Source organism: Penicillium lagena (genome assembly GCF_028827675.1).
Source record: "Penicillium lagena strain IBT 129212 chromosome Unknown utg000002l_segment0_segment0, whole genome shotgun sequence".
In the NCBI taxonomy this organism is placed as follows: Eukaryota; Fungi; Ascomycota; class Eurotiomycetes; order Eurotiales; family Aspergillaceae; genus Penicillium; species Penicillium lagena.
Genome location: NW_026623223.1, coordinates 4172231 through 4192372, shown reverse-complemented (window position 1 = coordinate 4192372; position 20142 = coordinate 4172231). Strand labels below are relative to the sequence as shown.

Genomic DNA, 20142 nt, shown 5'->3' with positions numbered 1-20142 from the left:
TATCCTGGATAGGCTTAGCCGTAGCCTTGGCGTTAATGTTGATACAGTTTCTGTGTAAAACATGGAAGCCAATTTCGAGTGTACACTGATACTCACGACTGTGGCTATTGGGGTCGGTCACGTTGCAACCTTTTCATAGTAGAGCTTGATCTCCAGGTTCAAGATGTTATGACCAAAGAATAAACTTCAAAGATCGAGCCGTGGGACCTGCTGGCTTTGATGGGTCTTTTCCAGAAACTCGAATCCTGCATGAGCAAAGAGCTGTCAGGTTGGGAAACCGCCTCCGATCAACCGGTCATCCCATCATGGAAATATCACACCATACAGGCATAGCACTTGTGAATCAAACTCAAGATTTATACAGCATCATTCGAAACTGGCTTCCATGTCTTACACTGAGAAACTATCTCAAACTCCAACGCCAAGTCGGTGGTGGAAATCGACTAGCCAAATTAAACTGGGCTAAAAATCACTCCAGCGTGTCAGAATAGAAATGTGTATTATCTGACAAAAAATACGCCTTTTTTCTAAAGAGAGAAGTAAATATCTGACAGATTTTAGCGCCCGGAAGGTCACCTGATAGTGGGGTTGAGGATGGCTCTCCGTCATGCCCCTAAATTCAAAGATTGTGTGCATGGAGTGTTGACGATGACTTCTATATCATTTGGGAAGGAAAACTCTGGCCTCCAGGCTGGTATTGTGAATGGGAATGTCACTGCACAGTTCTATCTTCCCGCGGGTATGTTTCACAAGGCTCCTACCAAACCAGGTCAAGTTCACTGATCGCCGCCGTTTCTTGGTCCAGAGCGACCGGAAACCCCACCAAAACCTCTATCGACCGTCCCGTTCCGTCGCGATCCAGACTTTGTTGATCGTGGAAGGTTGCTCTATCAGATACATGAAAAAAGCTCTACACCAGGTGCTCGGATAGCTCTTGTCGGCCTAGGTGGCGTGGGGTGAGTTTAGAATGGTCCGCGGATTTTCCATTTGCTGATGGCTTGGAAGAAAATCGCAACTTGCTATCGAATACTGTTATCGAGTTCGAGATCGATCGCCCGAAACATGGGTTTTCTGGATTCACGCGAGCAATGCAACTCGTTTCGAGCAAAATTGCCGGGAGATCGCCGACCGAGTCAAGATACCCGGCCGGCAGAACTCAAGGATGAATGTATCCAAACTCCTTTACGACTGGCTAAATGATGCGATGACCGGGGAATGGGTTCTTGTTCTGGATAATCTTGACGATGATGAATTCCTCCATGCGATATCTTCGGTGGAGCAGGATGGCCTTAGGGGTGATCAAAGCGATGTGCTAGGCCGATCGATCTGGTCGTATTTCGCTCAGAGCTTGAAAGGCTCTATCATTATAACAAGCCGGAGCAGAAGTGTGGCATTAAGAATAGTGGAAGATTATGACATTATTCAAGTGGAACCGATGGACGAAACCCATGCAATATCGCTCTTTGAGAAGAAGCTCGGAGCACAAGCTAATAGAGAAGATGTCATTCAGCTGACTACGGCACTGGAGTTTATGCCGCTTGCGATTGTGCAAGCGGCGGCCTACATCAAGCAAAGGGCACCACGCCAGTCAGTCACACAATATCTAGAAAAGTTTCAAAGGAATGATCGTCAGAAGATCGGTCTTCTCGATTATGAGGGAGGAAATCTCCGCAGAGACCCAGGAGCCAAAAACTCTATCCTTGTGACATGGCAATTATCATTTGACTACATTCGAGAAAAGAGGCCATCGGCGGCGGATATGTTGTCTCTCATGAGCTTCTTCGATAGACAAGGGATTCCTGATAGTGTGCTTCGTGAGAATAACGGAACGAGATGCGATATCAGAAGCCTACCTACGCATGACAGGGATGAGGCAAATAATATCAGTGACAGGGAGGACAGTGGAAGTGAATCTAGTGAAGTCGATATCTTTGAGGACGACATAGTTGTGCTAAGAGACTACTCGCTGATATCAATCAGTGCAGATGGAACGAACTTTGAGATGCACCGACTAGTCCAATTAGCCACGCAAAAATGGCTCAAGGCACACAAACAGCTTGAAAGGTGGAAGGGATGTTTTATTCGACGGCTTTGCAGAAGTTTCCCAGCGGGGACATTCGAACACTGGCCGAGGTGCCAATTACTGTTTGCCCATGTGCTATGTGCTATCAAACAACAGCCTAATAGTGAAGCCTTGTTAGAAGAATGGGCATTACTGCTGCATAAAGCAGCGTCATTTGCACTGGCACGAGGGAATTTCGTCGATAGCGAAACAATGGCAGAGAAGTCAACAGCAGCAAGGGGAAGATTACTCGGGCCAGAGCATCCCGACACTCTGATCAGCATGTCTAACCTGGCCTCGACGTACCACAATCAAGGACGATGGAAGGAGGCTGATGAACTAGGAGTACAGGTGGTAGAGGGCTGTAAGCAGGTACTTGGGCCAGAGCATCCTGATACTTTGATCAGCATAGCCAACCTGGCCTCGATGTATCGGTATCAGGGACGATTCCAAGAAGCTGAAGAGCTAGAGGTGCAGGTTATAGAGGTCCGCAAGCAGGTGCTCGGGCTAGAGCATCCCTCAACTCTGAACAGCATGGCCAACCTGGCCTCGACGTACGGGTATCAGAGACGGTTTAAGGAATCCGAAGAGCTAGAGGTGCAGGTGATAGAGATCCGCAAGCAGGTGCTCGGGCTAGAGCATCCCTCAACCCTGACCAGCATAGGCAACCTGGCCTCGACATACTGGAGTCAGGGACGATTCCAGGAATCCGAAGAGCTAGAGTTGCAGGTGATAGAGACCCGCGAGCAGGTGCTCGGGCCAGAGCATCCTGACACTCTGACCAGCATGTCTAACCTGGCATCAATCCACCGGAATCAGGGACGATTCAAGGAATCTGAAGAGCTAGAGGTGCAGGTGATAGAGAGATTTAAGCGGGTACTCGGGCCAGACCATCCCCACACTCTGATCAGCATGGCGAACCTGGCCTCTACGTACCGGTATCAGGGACGGTTTAAGGAATCTGAAGAGCTAGATGTGCAGGTGATGGAGATCCGCAAGCAGGTGCTCGGGCTAGAGCATCTCTCAACCTTGACCAGCATAGCCAACCTGGCCTCGACATACTGGAGTCAGGGACGATTCCAGGAAGCTGAAGAGCTAGAGTTGCAGGTGATGGAGAGCTCTAAGCAGGTGCTCGGACCAGACCATCCCGACACTCTGACTAGCATGGCCAAGCTGGCCTCTAAGTACCAGGATCAGGGACGATTCCAAGAAGCCGAAGAGCTAGAGGTGCAGGTGATGAAGGGCTATAAGCAGGTGCTTGGGCCAGAGCATCCAGATAGTCTAATCAGCATAGCCAACCTGGCCTCGACATACTGGTGCCAGGGACGATTCAAGGAAGCCGAAGAGCTAGAGTTGCAGGTGATGGAAAGCTCTAAGCAGGTGCTCGGACCAGACCATCCCGACACTCTGACCAGCATGGCCAACCTTGCTCAAACCCTCAGGTCATCAGGTCAAGATAAACCTGCTTTGCTGTTGATGGCCGAATGCGTTCGACTCCGCGACCGAAAACTAGGCCCTGACCACCCGGATACTGTGTCTTCAAAGTCTGCTCTAAACAAGTGGCGTGGGATAGGTGCCCCCCCTTCGTCCCAATCTACGGAAGGACCGACTGAAACAAAAGAAGAGGAACAAACCAAACCCAATTCCACGGAATCCGACGAGCGAGTGTCTAGAACTGGGCGGACATCGTAAGCGAGCAATCCTCTCTCACCTCCTCTTCCGCAGAAGGTAAAGATTTTGTTCCTTTCGATTTCTTTGGAGGGAGTTTTGGTTTGCATAGGGAACTAGATGGAAATCATCAAATTCTCGTCATCACAAAGTTACATGAATTTTTTTCATCTTAATGCACTTCTATTTCCCGCCCTTGAGGCTTTATCAAGGTAACTACAATACATAGTTTTTGAATACAATAATTATATTAATATTCAAAGAAGGTAGCTCGCAACTACAGTGACAAACTCAATAAGAGACAGATTACAAAAGTCCATAGACAACAGTCCTTGGTTCTTGAATGTATGGAAGTTTCTAGAACATAGTTCTATTTAAACGGCAATTTAAAGGACGTATTATGATCGATATTCACTACCATACGTCGAGACTGTCTCAAAATAGGGGTCAATAGTGGCAGGAACGGTGTTGGGTAGAGTAGGCATCAGCAAAGGGTTTGAGAAACAAATCTTGTGAGTTTAGCTTGGAAGCCAATTCGAATCCGGGTGTACCTCTTCTGTCCCCACAATCATATGCAAAGGGATCCATCTGTTCTCCATTTCGGTGGAGCCTGGTGGACCTACATGCGGCGATATTCGCCTCTTTGGACGTCATTTCCAGATCCAGCAGGTTTTCTATCTACCGTATAGCAGGAAAGGAAAGCACCCGAGTAACCGGGTGATGCCTTTGATTGAGTCATTTTGTAACCTTGATTTCTTCAACTAGATTGTTATCCACCCTGACATGATCTCTCATCCCAAAATCCGCTCCGATCAGGACTGATATGATATTAGTCTCCACTATCATGAACCTATACCTTTGATACAACAACATCCACCTCCCCAGAAGACAGTTCCACGCTCCAACCACCTCTCTCCTTACGAGCTCCGTGCCCAGTCACTGCATACCGATCCTCCGTCCCAGGAGTTTCCACCCAAACAATAGCAGAAGACGCCTTTGACGGACCAGACACAAGACGCAGACGAACAGACCCCGAGCCAGACTTTTTCAAGGAGATATTTTCAATCCAGCCCGTACTCACCTCAACATATACTCCCATCGAGGCAACATATACCCGCCGACGCACCGCATCTCGTGGATGAACAGTGACCGAGTCCCCATGTACAGCGGTATTAGCTCCATAAGCCACAAGCCCGAAGTCAGGATCATCAACTACATATGTACAAGCTCCCAGCATCATTCCCAAAAAATTGGGACCGTAGTCTCCGGAGTAGTAGTCCCCTCGGAGTGTCTCCGGGAACGAATGGAAGGCATTATACATGGATCCGTCCGGTCGGATGTTCGTTAGAGGGCCTGTGTTTCCGCCGTAGCCTGTCCGGAGCAGATAGATGTCTGTCGGCGTTTGACGGAACTGGGTTAGAAGAGGGAGGGAGTTGAGGCCGGATCCGTAGTGGTGGATCATGCGCTCAATGCGTTCCAGTTTTCCGGCGTAACTATAGAATGCGTTAGTGATACCGGTTTTTCGGGGATGATATAGAGGCTGACTCCTTACATAAAGTCCCAGTACCGGCGAGCATTTCCATTCCAACCCCAGTGTGAGACTGTAGGCATGTATCCCAGGATACTGTTGATCGTCTTCGTTGCTGATTGGGTCAAATTGAAATAGCTAATTTGCATTATTAGCCTCGACCAAGCCCAGGGCATGTCTTCTCTGCGATGCGACACTTACTTGCTCCAGTAGTAGACTCCCTCCTGGCCAGTTGAATCCCAAGCCATCTCACTACCATAAGGCACAGCCTGCGAGTTCCAAGCGTCTGCCCTGAGCTTCATAGCTGCCTCAACAGCATCTGCCTCGGTGATCCAGTTCTCACGCCGGAGGTCAGAAAGAAGCTCGCCGACAACAGTCTCTCCCATCAGGCCCACCCGGGAGTAACCCACCAGCCCGTTGCCTGCCGAGTCGGTGGCAAAGCAAGCGACGGTTGTATTGTAGGCTTGGCCGAGATACCACTGCCACGGGTGTTCTTTGAGAAGGGCTCCATTGTCTCGGCCCGCTCGGTAGAGAGACCAGTACGTGCCGATGACATGAACGTAATCGTATGCACGTTGGGTGTTGTATGATTCGTTTTTGGTCCATGACCACCAATTGCCCCAATCGATGGACTGGTTGTAATGATACCCCGGGACTACTGATGGCTCGTAGAAGAAGATGCTCTTGCGCACGTGGAAATTGGGTCTCTGGATAGTTGTTGATAGGACGTCCGATGCGAATTGCTCAAGCTTTGCTATCTCTGATGCCACGGGCAGTGCGAACTGTTTCATTGCCGTGGATAGATAGATCACGCCGCCTTCGTCGCTCAATCCGGAAATCCAAACTCGAGGCTCCTGGAGGACTTGGGCCTGGACGGAGTGGTCCCATGTTATGACAGAGGGGGCTCGGGAAAAGGGGTCTTTTGTATCAGTGAACCACATCGATGTGGTTGAAAACTGACCTAGTTTGCTGATTGTTGCCGGCGCAGAGTCGGTGATGAAATAATGCACTGTCTGGACTTTCCCATCCACATATGTGATAGTAATCTTTGTTCGACCCCAGACTGACTTTGTGGGCGTGAGTGTGAGCATCCCATCCGATGATCGAGTGATCTCGAAGGCGTTGTCGTCTGAGACAACCTTGAAATCGTGAGGGTGAAACACTCGAAGCCGAGCCGTTAGATCTACAGGAACCACATACCCCGGGATTCCAATAGTCATAGGCGTGTTCGTTCCCTGAACCGCTTTCTGAATACCTCGAACACCATCTTCCACAACCGAAAAGCGCAGACCGTATGTAGCCGATTGTCCAGGTCTGAGGATTTGTGAACTGGGCGTGTTCCACGGCGTTGCGCCAGCCCATTCGTTTTCCGCGTACGCTTTAGAGTGAACCTGCCATTCATAGAACCCCTCGAACGTCTGACTTCCATAGTAGAGCGGCGCAGTACTAGCCTCGTTTAGATTGCGCCACGACTCCAGTGGGGTACTTGTATTCATCAATGGCGTAACAATCAATGCGGCCCCAGTCCCCGATGTCGGGGTAACCTGAAGATATCCAGCATCCATCCCAATGTAGGGATCCGTCAGTGAGCATATCGCTGCCATTTGCTCGGCAGTTCGATTGGAGAAGATACTGTTGAACTCAGTGGGGAAGCCGAGACTACCGAGTTCCAATGTCCCTTTCCCCTTGTTGGTTAAGGTGAAGGTCAATCCGAGATCCCCGTCTACATTGATCCATTCTCGGGTAATTTGAATAGGGGAGTCTCCAGGTAGGGTTGGAGCCATATCAGCGGCAGCGAGAGAAGAGGATTTGACAGCAGTTACTGCTTCTCTGGACTGCGAGGAATCCCCGGAAAGCCACTGCGTCGTTCCTGGTAGTCGGTAGCGATAAGTGATATCGCCATTGTGGTACTGGCCGTTGGCGGCTCTCAACTCGATATCATCGAAAGGCAAAAAGTCAAACGAGCTACCAACTGGTTTGAGGGAGGCAAGAATCTGGGAATCCTTGACCAATTTGATGTCGAAGTTGGCTGTCGAAAAGGAAAGATACCCATCCTTCAGTCCGAGGGTATCATTCTGTCCTCGAACCCCAAGGGCAGAGAGAAGAATAAGCAAGCTGCTCGTTCTAAACTTCATGATTGAACTTATTTAGTAGAATTTGAGGACCGTCTCTAGCAATATTATAACTCACGCTCGGGGAATCGACCCTTAAAGCTATGGACCCCTCTCTGACGGTTAATTTCGTTGTTCTCGGCCCTATTCCAACTCCAATCAAGCACAGTCCGTTCGGAACTATTAACCGGATGTCGATCCCCGCAAGTTTCCCCGCGAGGTTGCATTGTTGCATTCAACTGTTTAGATAGATTGCGGCAAACTTCTACCACAGAAAAGCCCGGTCTCCATCCTTCGAAATCACGGATTATGTCGAAGACAAACCCCGCACGCCACCCAGAGGAAAGGATTTGAGACTTATAACACCCGAAACTAATCAAATTGACACTGACTCTCGCAATCTTTGACTATCTGTATTTTTCTTTATAAAACAAGTCATAAGGCATTCAAATTCCCAAAAATTTACTTCTGAGCAACTTCCTTGACGGCTGCAACAATATCATCAGGACCCAGGCCCTGGGCATTGACCTGCTCGAACAAGCCACCGCAGCCCTCCTTGATGGCGCCCATAGTCTTGAACTTAGGGGTGAGACCGCGCTCGAGAAGGTGGGTACCGAGACGAGATCCAAGACCGGTCTTCTGAGCGATGGACTCGACAACGAGAACGAAGCCCGTAGAACCATAGATCTGAATAGCTTCCTCATCGACGAGGTTGAGAGTGGGCTTGTTGATAAGACCCACATCGATGCCCTGCTGTCGGAGACGCTCGACTGCATCCAACGAGCGGTAGACCATGTCCCCGTACGAGACGATGTATCCCGCCGAGCCGCGGCGGATGAACTCTTCCTTGCCTGGGACGAAGTCGTAGCCATCGCCGAATAGTTTCTCCTCGGTGCCCTCCTTCAAGATATAGGGAACCTTGGCACGAGTGGAGAAGATGAAACGCATGCCCGTGTTGAAGAAGACCTTGCTTACGACTTTCTTCATCTGCTCGCCGTCGGCGGGGAAGTACAGAGCCGTGCTCTCGGCATCCATCAGACCATTGTCGGCGAAAAAGTGGTTCAGACCGAAATGGCAGGTGTTATCAGCCATCTCATCCACGCCGCTGTGGGAGAAATGAGAGAGCACGGTGCAGTCATTCAGTCGAGCCATGGTGATCTCAGAGATACACATCTCCAGGAAAGCGGAGAAAGTCGAGAAAACACCCTGGCGCTCGCCATTGCTGCCGAACCCAAAGCCGGCAGCAGCAGAGAAGTTGCCGCGCTCCATGACGCCCGACGCAACGAATACCTCGGGGTGGTTCGATGCAATAGCCTTCAAGCCGGTGGAGCCTGCAAGATCCGAGTCAATGACCATCACCCGACGGGCCGCCTCTTCCTTGCTCAGGCCATCGAGCACGGAGTTCACGGCTTCACCGAAAATGACCCGGTTCGCGCCTTTGTCCTTAGTCGACCCCAAGTATTGGTGCGAGTTCGATCTGGCCTTGATCTCATCGTAGAAAGCGAGCTGTGCTTCGCTGTACCCACGCTTGGTCAGGTACTTGCGGGCAGTGGCGACAGGAATGACGTCGTGGGCGTGGGTCTCGCCTTCGATGTCCTCAATGCCCGGGGCCATCTTGCGGTCAACCACAACCGCAGCGGGGCCATTGTAGTTCACAACTTCGCACATTGCACCATAGAGCGCATCTACATCCTCTCCCTGGGCGCGAACGACCTTCAGGCCATGGCCGTCCAGCGTGCGAGCAACATCGTAGCCCTTCAGGTACTGCGACGGGTGGCCGGCAATTGTGACGTCGTTGTTGTCGACGAAGAGTTTCACGTTCAGGTTCTTGGCCACCGCAATGCGCGCAGCCTCGGCGTCGTTTCCTTCCTGCTGGGATCCATCCGAGCCCAGCATAAAGACGGCTTTGTCCCTGTTGGCCATTGCAATTCCGTTGACCATTCCCCACATGTGGCCTAGACGACCGGAGCTGAACTTGACGCCCGGGGTCAGACCAAGCTCAGGGTGGCCGGGGAGCTTGGAGTTAGCATCCCGGTAGTTCAACAGGTGGTCTGGTGAAATCTTGCCGTCGAGGGCAGAGAGCAGATACTGCGTCGCGACGCGGTGGCCGGCCTCGTCAAATAGGGCGTCGTAGAATCCACTAGGGTTGGCATTGATGAAGGCGAGCAGTATGCAGACCTCCGGAGCAGTGTCGAAGGGACCGCCAGTGTGGCCAGCGACACCGCGCGCAGCTCCAGTAGCGGTGAATGCGATAATTGCATCCCTGAAGATGTTGATATTGTGCAACAGGTCGGCCTTCTGCTCAGCCGACAGCTTCGGGTTCTTGGGGTCGAGCTTGAGCTTTTTGAACTGCGAGAGGTCGACAGGGAATTTGTAGCCCGCCATCTTGTTTGGTTGGTTTGGTCGTACCTGGGGAGGAAGGGGTTGGTTCCAAGGCTCGAGGGAAGAATGACCGGAGTATTTGGTTGTTGTCAAGGGATTCAGTGACAAGCACGGAGATTTAATTGTCAGCGGGGCAAACAAGAAGAAACAGAGAGCAGAATTTAAGAGAGACAGAGACTGCGGCGACTGTGAGACGAGGGGGAGGGAGGGAGGGGCCTGACCCATCCGGTTTGCTGCAGCGGAACTGTTGACGTCATGGCCGCATTGGTCCAACCCAAAGAGGAAGTAAACAGGACGCAATAGGCTAGATTGGATGAATGAATTGTCTATCGCTAGAATGCGCCAGGAACGTCCCTGCGTCAAACATACCACTGTCATAGATCCCATCCACAGTTGGTGACCAGTATGCCCTAAATCCCATAAAGCCAACCAGCAACTCCCGCTCAAGATGCATGCACGAAATTCAGTAAATCCTTTCCACCGTCGGAAAAGAAGACTATAGATCCATCTCATCATCATCCCAGCCCAACTGCGCATAAATGTTCTCCGACTTCTCCGGTGTCACCGGCACAGTTACAGCGCCCTTCACCGGGGTACCTATTTCAGCTGGCCTGAAACCGACACGAGTTGGGCTAGGGATACCGACTTTTACACCGGCGGGGGAGGGAACAAAACTGGCAGCAGCCATCGAGCTTGCCTGGTCGCGCTGCTTCGGAGGTGTATCCATGACGACCGCGGATTTAGCATTCTCAAAAGCGCTGCGCAGGTTTTGGGAGGAAGATGCGGACATGTCCTTGTGACGCGAAGAGACGGGTGTGGTTGGTCCTGTCTGCTGCGCAGAGAGAACTGTCGCAGAACGAGGTGCGGGCAGATTGGGAACGCGAAAGAGTCCCTTGCCTTTGGATGATGCGGAGGGTGGATCGTTGATGTGAGTCTGGAACAGCTTGGACGGGGCCCTGGATGGAGTTCCTTGGATGCATCCGTTGTCCGCGTGGGATGGCTGACAGTGCGACTCGTGGTTGGCAGCATCGCGATATTGGAATGGGCTAGAATCAGCACCAGAAAACGAGACAGCCCGCCGAATCGAGGAAGGAACCGTCATGGGAGAGGACTCAGCCACAAGACCATCCGGCATCTCCCCTGCAAAAGACCGTGAAGGGGCGAGACTACGAGGCAGCGGAGGCAAGTCCACCACCGCATCCTTCTTCCGGTTTCTTCGAGGAGTGGCCATAACTTGCACACCTTGGCCATTCGGGTTCCGTACGGGGTTCTTTGGCTTCCGAGAGCTCCCTCCTCCCGTTGAGACCCGCTTAGTCGCATCCTCAGCGATATCATTGGCGACTAGCTCTCGGTTTGGCTTTCGAAGAGCGTGGATAGCGGCATCCAGTTCCTTTTTTTGATCCACCAGCATCTGCACCTTTATTAGTTTTGTCTCATGTTGTCGTGCCACCGCATTCAGGTCCACTTCGCGGTTCTCAGCACGCTTCGCCTTTTGAATGCCGCCCCGAACACTACCGCTCAAAACCGCAGGTAGCAGTGGTTCCATCGAATCACGCTTAATCTCTTGTTGTGAGGGGGCAGTCTTCGACCTGTTCAGTGATGGGTGTCGGACCGATGCCACTTTCTCATCGGTTAATACCCGATGCAGCGAGCGACGAGATTTCAGTGCCGGTTGCTGCCGCTTGACTTCTGACCCAGGCTCCACGCGTTGCGTCTTGCTTGTCGATGATTGTGTCTTCTTAGCAACGGGCGAAATACCACCGGACACACCAAATTTGCGTGTGATCAGCTTGCATTTGTCAGGGAGACGGGCCGCATAGAATGGGATGATCACTTCAGTACAGAAGTCTCGGACCGCGTCGCTTTCCACTTTCTTCCCAGACAAGTGAGTGCTGTTGAATGAAGATGTCTTGGCCGAGTCTGCAGCGTTCGACTCCTCCGAACTGACAGCGTGCCAAATGCACAGTCGATCAAGATGCAATTCAAGCAACACACTCAGGTCTTGGGGTTTTTTGGCCTTGGTCTTCTTGGGAGACTCCTTCTCTTTCTCGCTGTTGGCCTTGCTCTTTTCGGTGGGACTTAACTCCAACGCCATGGCCTCCAGGATCAAAAGTATCTGCAATTGGGTCTCGCGTAGTCGCAGATCAGAGATGTGTTTCTTACTCTCGACTTCGCGAGAGATTTCTTGGGCAGTTGTCTCGTTCATGTTCCGACCTTTCCACCACCTGCGGACGAAGCTTTCTTCCTCCGGGTAAAGACCATTCTTGCCCAGTTTCTTTTTCTTGCTTTTCCGCTTCTTGGCTGGTGCCGCGTCCTCGCCGTCAGAGAGGGCAAGCACGGCATCACGGACAACGGACGGAAGAGTCTCTCTGTATTTGAGGTCCATTTTCTTCGCAGCCAAGATGGCTTCATGGTAGAACGTAATAAGTTCTGTTGGTTGTTGTGGCTGTTCAGAGCCCGGTGGTTGGAAAGCAGCACGGCAGCGCGTCAGCGGGCCTTTAGCAAAGTAGGCGACAGAGGTCTCGAGACAATTAGTCACATAATGAAAATGCAGGTATTGTGACAAAAAAAACTCACCTTTGAAACATAAAGAGCCTGCAGGTAGTGGTCTCTCATCCCATTCAACAGCTCCTCCGGGGATTGCTGCGCCTCAAGTCCGTCGGTGTCGGCAATGCCATCAACATCCATGGGATCGGTATCACCTGGGGCTTGGGTATCGAGAAGACCGAAAGCAGTCCCAGAATCCACATCACCCTTGACAGCAGGAGCCAGTGATTGACTTCGATGCTCAAGCACATCCACAAAAGATGTCTCATCGTGTTCGGGATCTGGATCCGAGGGCCCAAAAACCATAGCAATATTCAGGCCAGCAGTCCTATCACTCAATCCACCAAGATCGGAGACAGGCTCGTCGATCTGAGCAGCCTTCCACCAGTCCAGCCCATCTGGTGTTGGACTATCACTGTCGGGAGCAGCAACCATCCCCGTGGGCGGAGACCCATGCCATCCCTTGACCGCAACGAGAAGATCACCCTCGTGCACCCAGCGAGCAAGCCTGGACAGCGAGTAGATGCCCCTCTTCACTCTTTCCACCACATACAGCCCACCGTTGCCGGACAGCCGTACTGCCAGAACCGTCGGTTCTGCCTGAGCCCGCAAGTCTGTTTCAAGGGTGGGGATATCGGTCACGAACAAGCCGCCCGGTTGCGCGTCCGATCGGGACGAAGACGCGTCGTCGAGCCATATTAATGGTAGTCGAGAGCGAGGGAGAGCGGTAATGGGTTCCAGAACCAGTGGTTCGTCAGAGAGCGAGGCTGCATGGGCCTGGATCAAGGCGACGCGCACAGAGTTAGTGGATGGAAGAAAGGGGAGGGAGAGACAGCAGCAACAGAAAAAAACTTACTCGAATAACAATTGACGTGGTGGAAATCTGTCCGGCAGCATTTTCATGTGTGGTTTTGCGCTTTTTGGAGGGTGGATGCGTGAATTCGCGTCGCTTGTTGAGCGAGGATGAGCTGAGGGGATCGAGGACGCTGGGAATCGTGCGCGAGGTCATGGTCGCGTCCTAGAAAGTCGTGTGCATCATGAACAAAAACAAAGGCCGAGCAAATGCAAAACAAGGCAAGACATGCAAAGGCGCTTTGAAATCAAGTGAGTGATGTGTGTTGGAGTTGAGGTGGAAGTGGAGAGTGGACGAGGATCGCGCGGGAAGCTGAAATGCTTGGCGGTGCTGGCACGCGTCCGTCAATCACGATGAGGAACACCGTATGGTGGATGCTTATGATATGATACTTTACAGTTATTTGCTACAGAGCATGATTACCGAAGACGGTTATGATAATTATTCTATTGCTAATGTTTAGATTAGCGCACCCCAGTGAGCCAAAGCAAAAGGCGTCTCCAGAGAAAACACCCCCCGCCGACTTGGGCGGTTGTGGAGAATGGTGGTGTTGTTGAAGACTGTCGCTCCGGAAAAACGCCAGAAAACAGAGGAAAAAAAGCACATCCCTTCCCAGCCGATGAAAGTGGTATCATGTTGAATTTTTGTCTTCGCCAAAAGGCCCATCTCTTTGCAGGGCGACCATGCAGATAATGAAACAAGAGTAGTAGATTGATTTCCCACGGGAAATCAATGGTGTTGGAATTTTGAGGGTTTTAGTAGGTCTATGCATTTCGTGCTTTGAGTTGTTGAAAACAAAGCTAATCTCATCACAGTCGTCAGAGCATCTCTAGGGTCACCCCCGAGAGAAGCGGTGTCCCGCTTAGTACTTCAGGGCCTTGGGCTTCTCCCAGGAGAAGTCCTGGTTGGTGAAGTGGCCGTTCTTGGCGGTCTGGACATAGATGGGCTTGGCCAGGTCGAGGTCCTTGACAATCACACCGGGGCGGAGATTGAAGTTGTTGTTGATGATCTGGACCAGCTCATCCGACGACTTCGAGGAGGTGCCGTAGGTCTCGACGAAGATGGAGAGGGGCTCGGCAACACCGATGGCGTACGACAGCTGGACGAGGCAGCGGCGGGCCAGCTTGGAGTGAACCAGAGACTTGGCGATCCAGCGGGCCACGTAGGCGGCCGAGCGGTCGACCTTGGAGTAGTCCTTGCCGGAGAAGGCACCACCACCGTGGGCACCCCAGCCACCGTAGGTGTCGACGATGATCTTACGGCCAGTGAGACCGGCGTCACCCTGGGGACCACCGATGACGAAGCGGCCCGACGGCTGCAGGTGGTAGACGGTCTTGTCATCCAGGAGCTCGCTGGGAATGACCTTCTTGATGATCTTCTCCTTGAGCACGTTGCGGATGGTCTCGGTAGAGACATCGTCGGTGTGCTGGGCGGAGATGACGACGGTGTCCACACGCAGGGGCTTGACGGCACCGTTGTCGTGGGCGTACTCAATGGTCACCTGGGTCTTGGTGTCCGGGAGCAACCAGGGGATGGAGCCGTCCTGGCGGGCCAGCTTCATGGCGTTGTTGAGCTTGTGGGAGAGCAGGATGGTCAGGGGCAGGAGTTCCGGGGTCTCGTCGGTGGCATAGCCGAACATGATACCCTGGTCGCCGGCACCGAGCTTCTCCAGTGCCTCGTCGTAGTGCAGGCCCTGGGCAATATCGGGCGACTGCTGCTCAATGGCAACCAAGACGTTGCAGGTCTTGTAGTCGAAGCCCTTCTCGGAGGCATCGTAGCCGATGTCCTTGATGGCATTACGGATGATCTTCTGGTAGTCCAGGTTGGCCTTGGTGGTGATCTCACCGAAGACCATGATCATACCTGCAGAGTACAGTTAGCCCGAGACGGTCCAGCGACACAATGACATTGATGAAGAGCATACCGGTCTTGGTGGCGGTCTCGCAAGCGACCTTGGAGAGAGGATCCTCCGCCAGGCAGGCATCGAGGACGGCATCGGAGACCTGGTCACTGTGGGATGGTTAGTATGGAGGGGACGGTGGGCGAGGGAGAAATTCTCCTCAGGGGCAAAATTTGGGGAGTAAAACTCACGCAATCTTATCGGGATGACCCTCACCGACGGACTCGGAGGTGAAGAGGAAAGTGCCCGGCTTGGAACCGTTTGCGAGGGAACCCATTGTGACTGTAGGAGACTGAAAAGTCTTGAGAGAAAGAGAGAAAACAATCGAAAAGGGAGTGATGAAGAATGGGAAGAGAAAAGAGAAGAAGAAGAAAGAGAAGAGGGGCTTGGTGGGGTTTTCTGGTTTGGTCGGGTAAGGAAAATTTAATACATGAGATACATGGCTGGTACTTGCGTAACCACGGTGCTGCAGTAGAGTGGGCCGGTACTACTAAAGTACTCTTATCCCGGGATGGCGCCATCGTACGACGCGATTGATTGGCAACCGGGCGGTGACAGGCGGCAGGAAAGGCAGCCCGGCAAGCAAAATCTCAGCTGGTTACCGAACACCACTTGCAGTTCATCCACAGCAACCATGTCCAAGTTTGGGGTTTTGGTCATGGGCCCGGCCGGGGCGGGCAAGACCACCTTCAGCAATGCTATGATCCAACACCTGCAGAATACCCGCCGCAGCTGCTTCTACGTCAATTTGGACCCCGCGGCCGAGACCTTCAGCTACGAACCCGACCTTGACATCCGCGAGCTGATCACCTTGGAGGATGTGATGGAGGAGCTGGGTCTGGGTCCGAACGGTGGACTGATCTACTGCTTCGAATTCCTACTACAGAACCTCGATTTCCTATCCCAAGCCCTGGATCCGCTTAGCGAGGAGTACCTGATCATCTTCGACATGCCCGGCCAGATCGAATTATACACCCACATCCCCCTCCTGCCATCCCTCGTGCAGTTCCTGTCACGACAGGGACCCTTGAACATCAACCTCTGCGCGGCCTACCTGCTCGAGAGTACCTTTGTGATCGACAAAGCCAAGTTTTTCGCGGGAACGCTCAGTGCCATGTCCGCCATGCTGATGCTGGAGATGCCGCACGTGAACATCCTCAGCAAGATGGACCAAATCCAGGACATGGTGACCCGCCGGGAACTGAGACGGTTCACCAACGTGGATGTGCAGCTGCTGCAGGATGAGGAAGACGATGTAGCGCCGAGCGCGAATCCCATGGCGACGGATGCGCTAATGAGCGGCGGGTCTTTCAAACGGCTCAATCGGGCCGTCGCACAGCTTATCGATGACTTTAGCATGGTCTCTTTCCTGAAGTTGAATGTGCAAGACGACGACAGTGTGGCGGCTGTTCTGAGCCACATTGATGATGCGATTCAGTTCCACGAGGCCCAGGAGCCGAGAGAACCCAAGGATGAGCAGGAGGTGAACTACGAAGACGCCGATGCTTGAGTGAATGATGAGAGTGAATGATGACAAGCTTGTCTCTATTGCCATCTTTCGACATCGAGGTCGACTATGATTTCCAGATCGCCGACACCCATCCCGGTATCTCCCAACATTCCGTGGCTTTGATACTAGGTTGCCGAGGACCCCTTCGGCAATTTCCTCAACATACGATGCCACCAATCGAGCCGTCCCCTCCCACCGGGCCTATGAACAGCAACGGCCATCCCTCATCCCACCCGCGACAATGTGGGGCAATTGGGAGCCCGCAAGAATCAAGCCCCACATAAGTCAGATGGAGGACGAGGAAGAGAGATTAGCTAGATGAATAATAATATATTCCGAATAGCCTCTGCCCCAAAGAGGAAATACCATGAATGTTGAAACATGACCATCGGCTCCAAGCATACGGTCCCACCGGCCATCGCCCGCAATAGTCAACTCCCTCGCAGGGTATGTAACCAACCAAACACTCACCATGGCCGAGTATACCCGCCGCTCTTCCCCTTCTTCGCAGCGCCCCATCCGGATCCAACCCCAGCACTCCCACCACCGCCACTTGTAGCAGCACTGCTCCTAGCCTGGAAATCCTCCACGAATCCCTCAACAACCCCCCAAAACCAGCCCAGATTGCGTCCCGCATCTTCCACCCCAACGCGATACACATACCACGCGATGCCTAGGATGGAGCCCCAGAACACCAGTCGGAAAGCTAGCGAGACCCAGAACATGATCACGCGACGCGCATAGTCGAGGACCTTGAGGGAGATGACGAGGATGATGGCGAGGAGGAGGATGGAGAGGAGATCGGGCATGGCGGATGAGGAAGACGCGGTGGAGGCGAGTAGGGAGGAGAGTGGTTGGATGAGGTATGGTTGTACGTAGGCGGTGCGGATGTGCGAGAGGTGTGTTGTTAGGTGCTGTTGTGTGGAGGTTGCGATGTAGGTGACTGATGGGTGTTGGAGAAGGGTTTGGACGTTTTCTAGTGGGTTGGTGTTAGTGATGAACCTTCATATGGAGGGTAGGGGTATGGCACACCTGGAAGGAAGTCCATTTCTATGAGGGTTGGTGGTGATGGATCGAGACGAAGCACTGCGTCTTGCGCCAGTCACGATGAAATCCAGATGCCGTCGGCGACGCGTCGTATACAGCACCGGGGATGGAGATTATGAGACGGTGAGTTGCAAGGAGGCCACGTCCGAAATTGATAGATGCGTAGTGTATCCTGCAGGGAGTATATGGAGTGCTCAAAGGGAGACAGAGAGAGAGGGAGTGAGAGAGTGAGAGACTCAAAAGAGTTGGCCCTTCCACTGATAAGAGATCGATGCAAAACAAACAAACACCTACAATTTCTTCGTTCTGGTTGCAAAGGTTTCCTCCCAATACCAACTACCGAATAATAATGTACACATTTAGGCCTCCAGGGCTTTGAGAAATGCTGGGCTCTCATGGCCCTGCGAAACCTTCGCAATCGGAGTCAGGTACGACTCCGAGCCTTCCTGGCTTTCTTGAAGGCGCCGAATATACGACTGGGCGACCTTGAGCCACAGCGCCTTCTCCCTCTCACTCGCCCCTTCGCCCTGCCAGACCCAGATCCTGTTCCCAGCATCATAAAGAAACACATCATCTCCATCCAAATCCGATGTCCGTACCTGTTCCCCGTCCTTGACCAGGTCAAAGGATAGCGTCCCCGTGGAGTCACTGAGCCGGAACAGTTTGCGCGGATTCCCACTGTGAACAGCCTCCCGTTTCGAGAAGAATCCAGGCCGCGGAGCCTGGAGTGTAGATTGGGCAGCCTCCTTGCCTCCCAACAGATCGACAATGATCCGGGATCTGGACTCGAGCTGCGAGAGCACTTCCACGTCGACGTGCTTCGCCAGCGTCAAGTCATTCACCACCTGCGCGGCTTTGGCCTTTTCCATCGGGCTGCAGTTTTTCCCTTGCCACACCCAGATCTTGTCGCCCTTGTCCAAGACGAACACGTCGTTCTCGTCGAGGCTCTCCCAGGTGGGTTCCACCTCGTGCACGATCGTGGAGTTTAAGCGGCCTGCGCCGGGATATTTGAAGATGCGCAGTAGCATCAGCACCTCCTTGGGCTCTTCTTCCTCAACATGGTGGAATCCAGAGCGCACGCCTCCAGACCGGATCGAGATATGGCGGAACAGGGCGAGAAATTCGTCTGACGGATGCTGCTGGACCTCGCGATGCTGCGTCGCCGCACCATGCAAGAACTCGTCGAGTTCAACGGTCTTGTAAGCGGCAGTGCCGGCCTCATCCTGGGTGGTCTTGCCGCCCAGCCAGAAAAAGACGTCATGGCCTAGCTTGTCGTGGTCGCCGACCTTGTACGAGTGCAGAACAATGTAGCTATCACCATCGTAGAATTGGCCATTCTTCTCCTTGGGCCAGGGGATGACTTCGAAATTCTCGATCCGCCAAACAAACAGCCCGGCCTGCTGTCCCACCTTCCCGTCATTCCAGGCGGGCTCCGACGCAGCTGAATTGTACTTGACGCGGTGGTCGAGGTCGGATCCAATCAGCTCCACATTGCTGTCTTTGATATCGTACTCCTTTGGGTGCACTAGTCCTTCATGAGGAGCCATGATGTTGAGTTGTTGATAGTGCCAGATCGGGGTGACGGTTGGATGTTTGAGACGAAGCTGGACAGCCACCACCGACGCAATTGCAGTGGGGCAGGGGGCTGAGGGCGGGGCACCATGAGACAATTAGATAATCCAGGTACATACATCGAAACTGGATAAAGATATGTTTACATAAAATCGTGTGGAGTCTTCCTCTTTTAACATTGGTGGCTGAATTTGTGCTTGGCCAGTGTTAAGCTGTTTCGAGACACGTCCATAATCCAACCATGCCGGCAACCAGCGAGAAAGCGCCGCGAATGATATTCAGCTTACTCCAACGGTTGAGCAGGCTTTTTGCCTGGGTAGACATCTCAGGCTTGCCCTTTTCTCCTTTGTCCGCATTTACGAGGAACAGCAAGTGGTGGCTGACAGGCTCCATGAGTACAAAAGTCCAAGGCAGGAGGGTCGCGTTGAATGCGGCAGCTGTTGCCCAACGTGTCCAGAGTTGATTGCCGCTCTGGCGCGTGTGGTAGGCAATAAAACCATGGACCATTGTAGTCAGTAAAGTGAGTGGGGGCTGAGTGAAGTAACCAATGCCGTATATCAGGCGGAATTGTTTGACAGCAATGTCGGGCGGCGCTAACAGAAGCGCCGGAATTGTCATGATGGAAGTAACACCGATTGCGCCACTAGCCCACAAAGAGCCAGCGATAGCGAGACCCTTGGCAGCTGAGAGAATCGACATAGTTGGTGCGAGATACGGCAACGGATAGAGGGTATATTTTGTGCTCTGCTATTGAGAAACTAACTGGATTGTTGCTTTGTGGTAGTGCCCAAAGGGATTGCGGTTCACGTCTTGCAGGCCACGTGATGTTCCCAAGTCTTACATGGTAATACTAAGCCAACGCTAATAGACACCTAGTGTGTTTCGAAAATGAGTTGGGGAAAGAATCAAAGGATGAAATTAGTGAATATGATTTCGATCCATCTTATATAGCGGTGTGATGT

At 52.6% G+C, this 20142-nt stretch overlaps 9 protein-coding genes across 9 annotated transcripts; 2 read left to right on the top strand and 7 right to left on the bottom strand.

Moving 5' to 3' along the window:
* Positions 1 to 648: 648 nt before the first annotated feature.
* N7510_004511 (P-loop containing nucleoside triphosphate hydrolase protein) lies at positions 649 to 3754 on the top strand (the record flags this gene model as incomplete). The annotated part of the gene is made up of 5 exons (XM_056976437.1): positions 649 to 739; positions 806 to 956; positions 1006 to 2426; positions 2475 to 2548; positions 2792 to 3754. The coding sequence occupies 5 exons, from the start codon at positions 649 to 651 to the stop codon at positions 3752 to 3754; spliced, it is 2700 nt and encodes an 899-aa protein (XP_056836393.1).
* An 826-nt stretch (positions 3755 to 4580) lies between these two features.
* On the bottom strand, positions 4581 to 7393 carry N7510_004510 (uncharacterized protein; the record flags this gene model as incomplete). Its single annotated transcript, XM_056976436.1, has 3 exons — positions 4581 to 5223; positions 5283 to 5396; positions 5460 to 7393. 3 exons carry the CDS (start codon positions 7391 to 7393, stop codon positions 4581 to 4583), a joined length of 2691 nt encoding a protein of 896 aa, XP_056836392.1.
* A 438-nt stretch (positions 7394 to 7831) lies between these two features.
* N7510_004509 (Transketolase N-terminal) lies at positions 7832 to 9754 on the bottom strand (the record flags this gene model as incomplete). The annotated part of the gene is made up of 1 exon (XM_056976435.1): positions 7832 to 9754. One exon carries the CDS (start codon positions 9752 to 9754, stop codon positions 7832 to 7834), a length of 1923 nt encoding a protein of 640 aa, XP_056836391.1.
* Positions 9755 to 10247: 493 nt separating this feature from the next.
* Positions 10248 to 13307, bottom strand: N7510_004508 (uncharacterized protein; the record flags this gene model as incomplete). The annotated part of the gene is made up of 3 exons (XM_056976434.1): positions 10248 to 12272; positions 12329 to 13075; positions 13155 to 13307. 3 exons carry the CDS (start codon positions 13305 to 13307, stop codon positions 10248 to 10250), a joined length of 2925 nt encoding a protein of 974 aa, XP_056836390.1.
* Positions 13308 to 14013: 706 nt separating this feature from the next.
* On the bottom strand, positions 14014 to 15328 carry N7510_004507 (S-adenosylmethionine synthetase; the record flags this gene model as incomplete). Its single annotated transcript, XM_056976433.1, has 3 exons — positions 14014 to 15014; positions 15076 to 15161; positions 15243 to 15328. The coding sequence occupies 3 exons, from the start codon at positions 15326 to 15328 to the stop codon at positions 14014 to 14016; spliced, it is 1173 nt and encodes a 390-aa protein (XP_056836389.1).
* A 357-nt stretch (positions 15329 to 15685) lies between these two features.
* On the top strand, positions 15686 to 16561 carry N7510_004506 (putative signal sequence-binding GTPase GPN3; the record flags this gene model as incomplete). The annotated part of the gene is made up of 1 exon (XM_056976432.1): positions 15686 to 16561. One exon carries the CDS (start codon positions 15686 to 15688, stop codon positions 16559 to 16561), a length of 876 nt encoding a protein of 291 aa, XP_056836388.1.
* A 467-nt stretch (positions 16562 to 17028) lies between these two features.
* N7510_004505 (Apq12 family protein) lies at positions 17029 to 17609 on the bottom strand (the record flags this gene model as incomplete). The annotated part of the gene is made up of 2 exons (XM_056976431.1): positions 17029 to 17537; positions 17594 to 17609. 2 exons carry the CDS (start codon positions 17607 to 17609, stop codon positions 17029 to 17031), a joined length of 525 nt encoding a protein of 174 aa, XP_056836387.1.
* A 358-nt stretch (positions 17610 to 17967) lies between these two features.
* On the bottom strand, positions 17968 to 19155 carry N7510_004504 (gelsolin family protein; the record flags this gene model as incomplete). The annotated part of the gene is made up of 1 exon (XM_056976430.1): positions 17968 to 19155. One exon carries the CDS (start codon positions 19153 to 19155, stop codon positions 17968 to 17970), a length of 1188 nt encoding a protein of 395 aa, XP_056836386.1.
* Positions 19156 to 19387: 232 nt separating this feature from the next.
* Positions 19388 to 19879, bottom strand: N7510_004503 (anthrone oxygenase family protein; the record flags this gene model as incomplete). Its single annotated transcript, XM_056976429.1, has 1 exon — positions 19388 to 19879. The coding sequence occupies one exon, from the start codon at positions 19877 to 19879 to the stop codon at positions 19388 to 19390; it is 492 nt and encodes a 163-aa protein (XP_056836385.1).
* Positions 19880 to 20142: the final 263 nt, after the last annotated feature.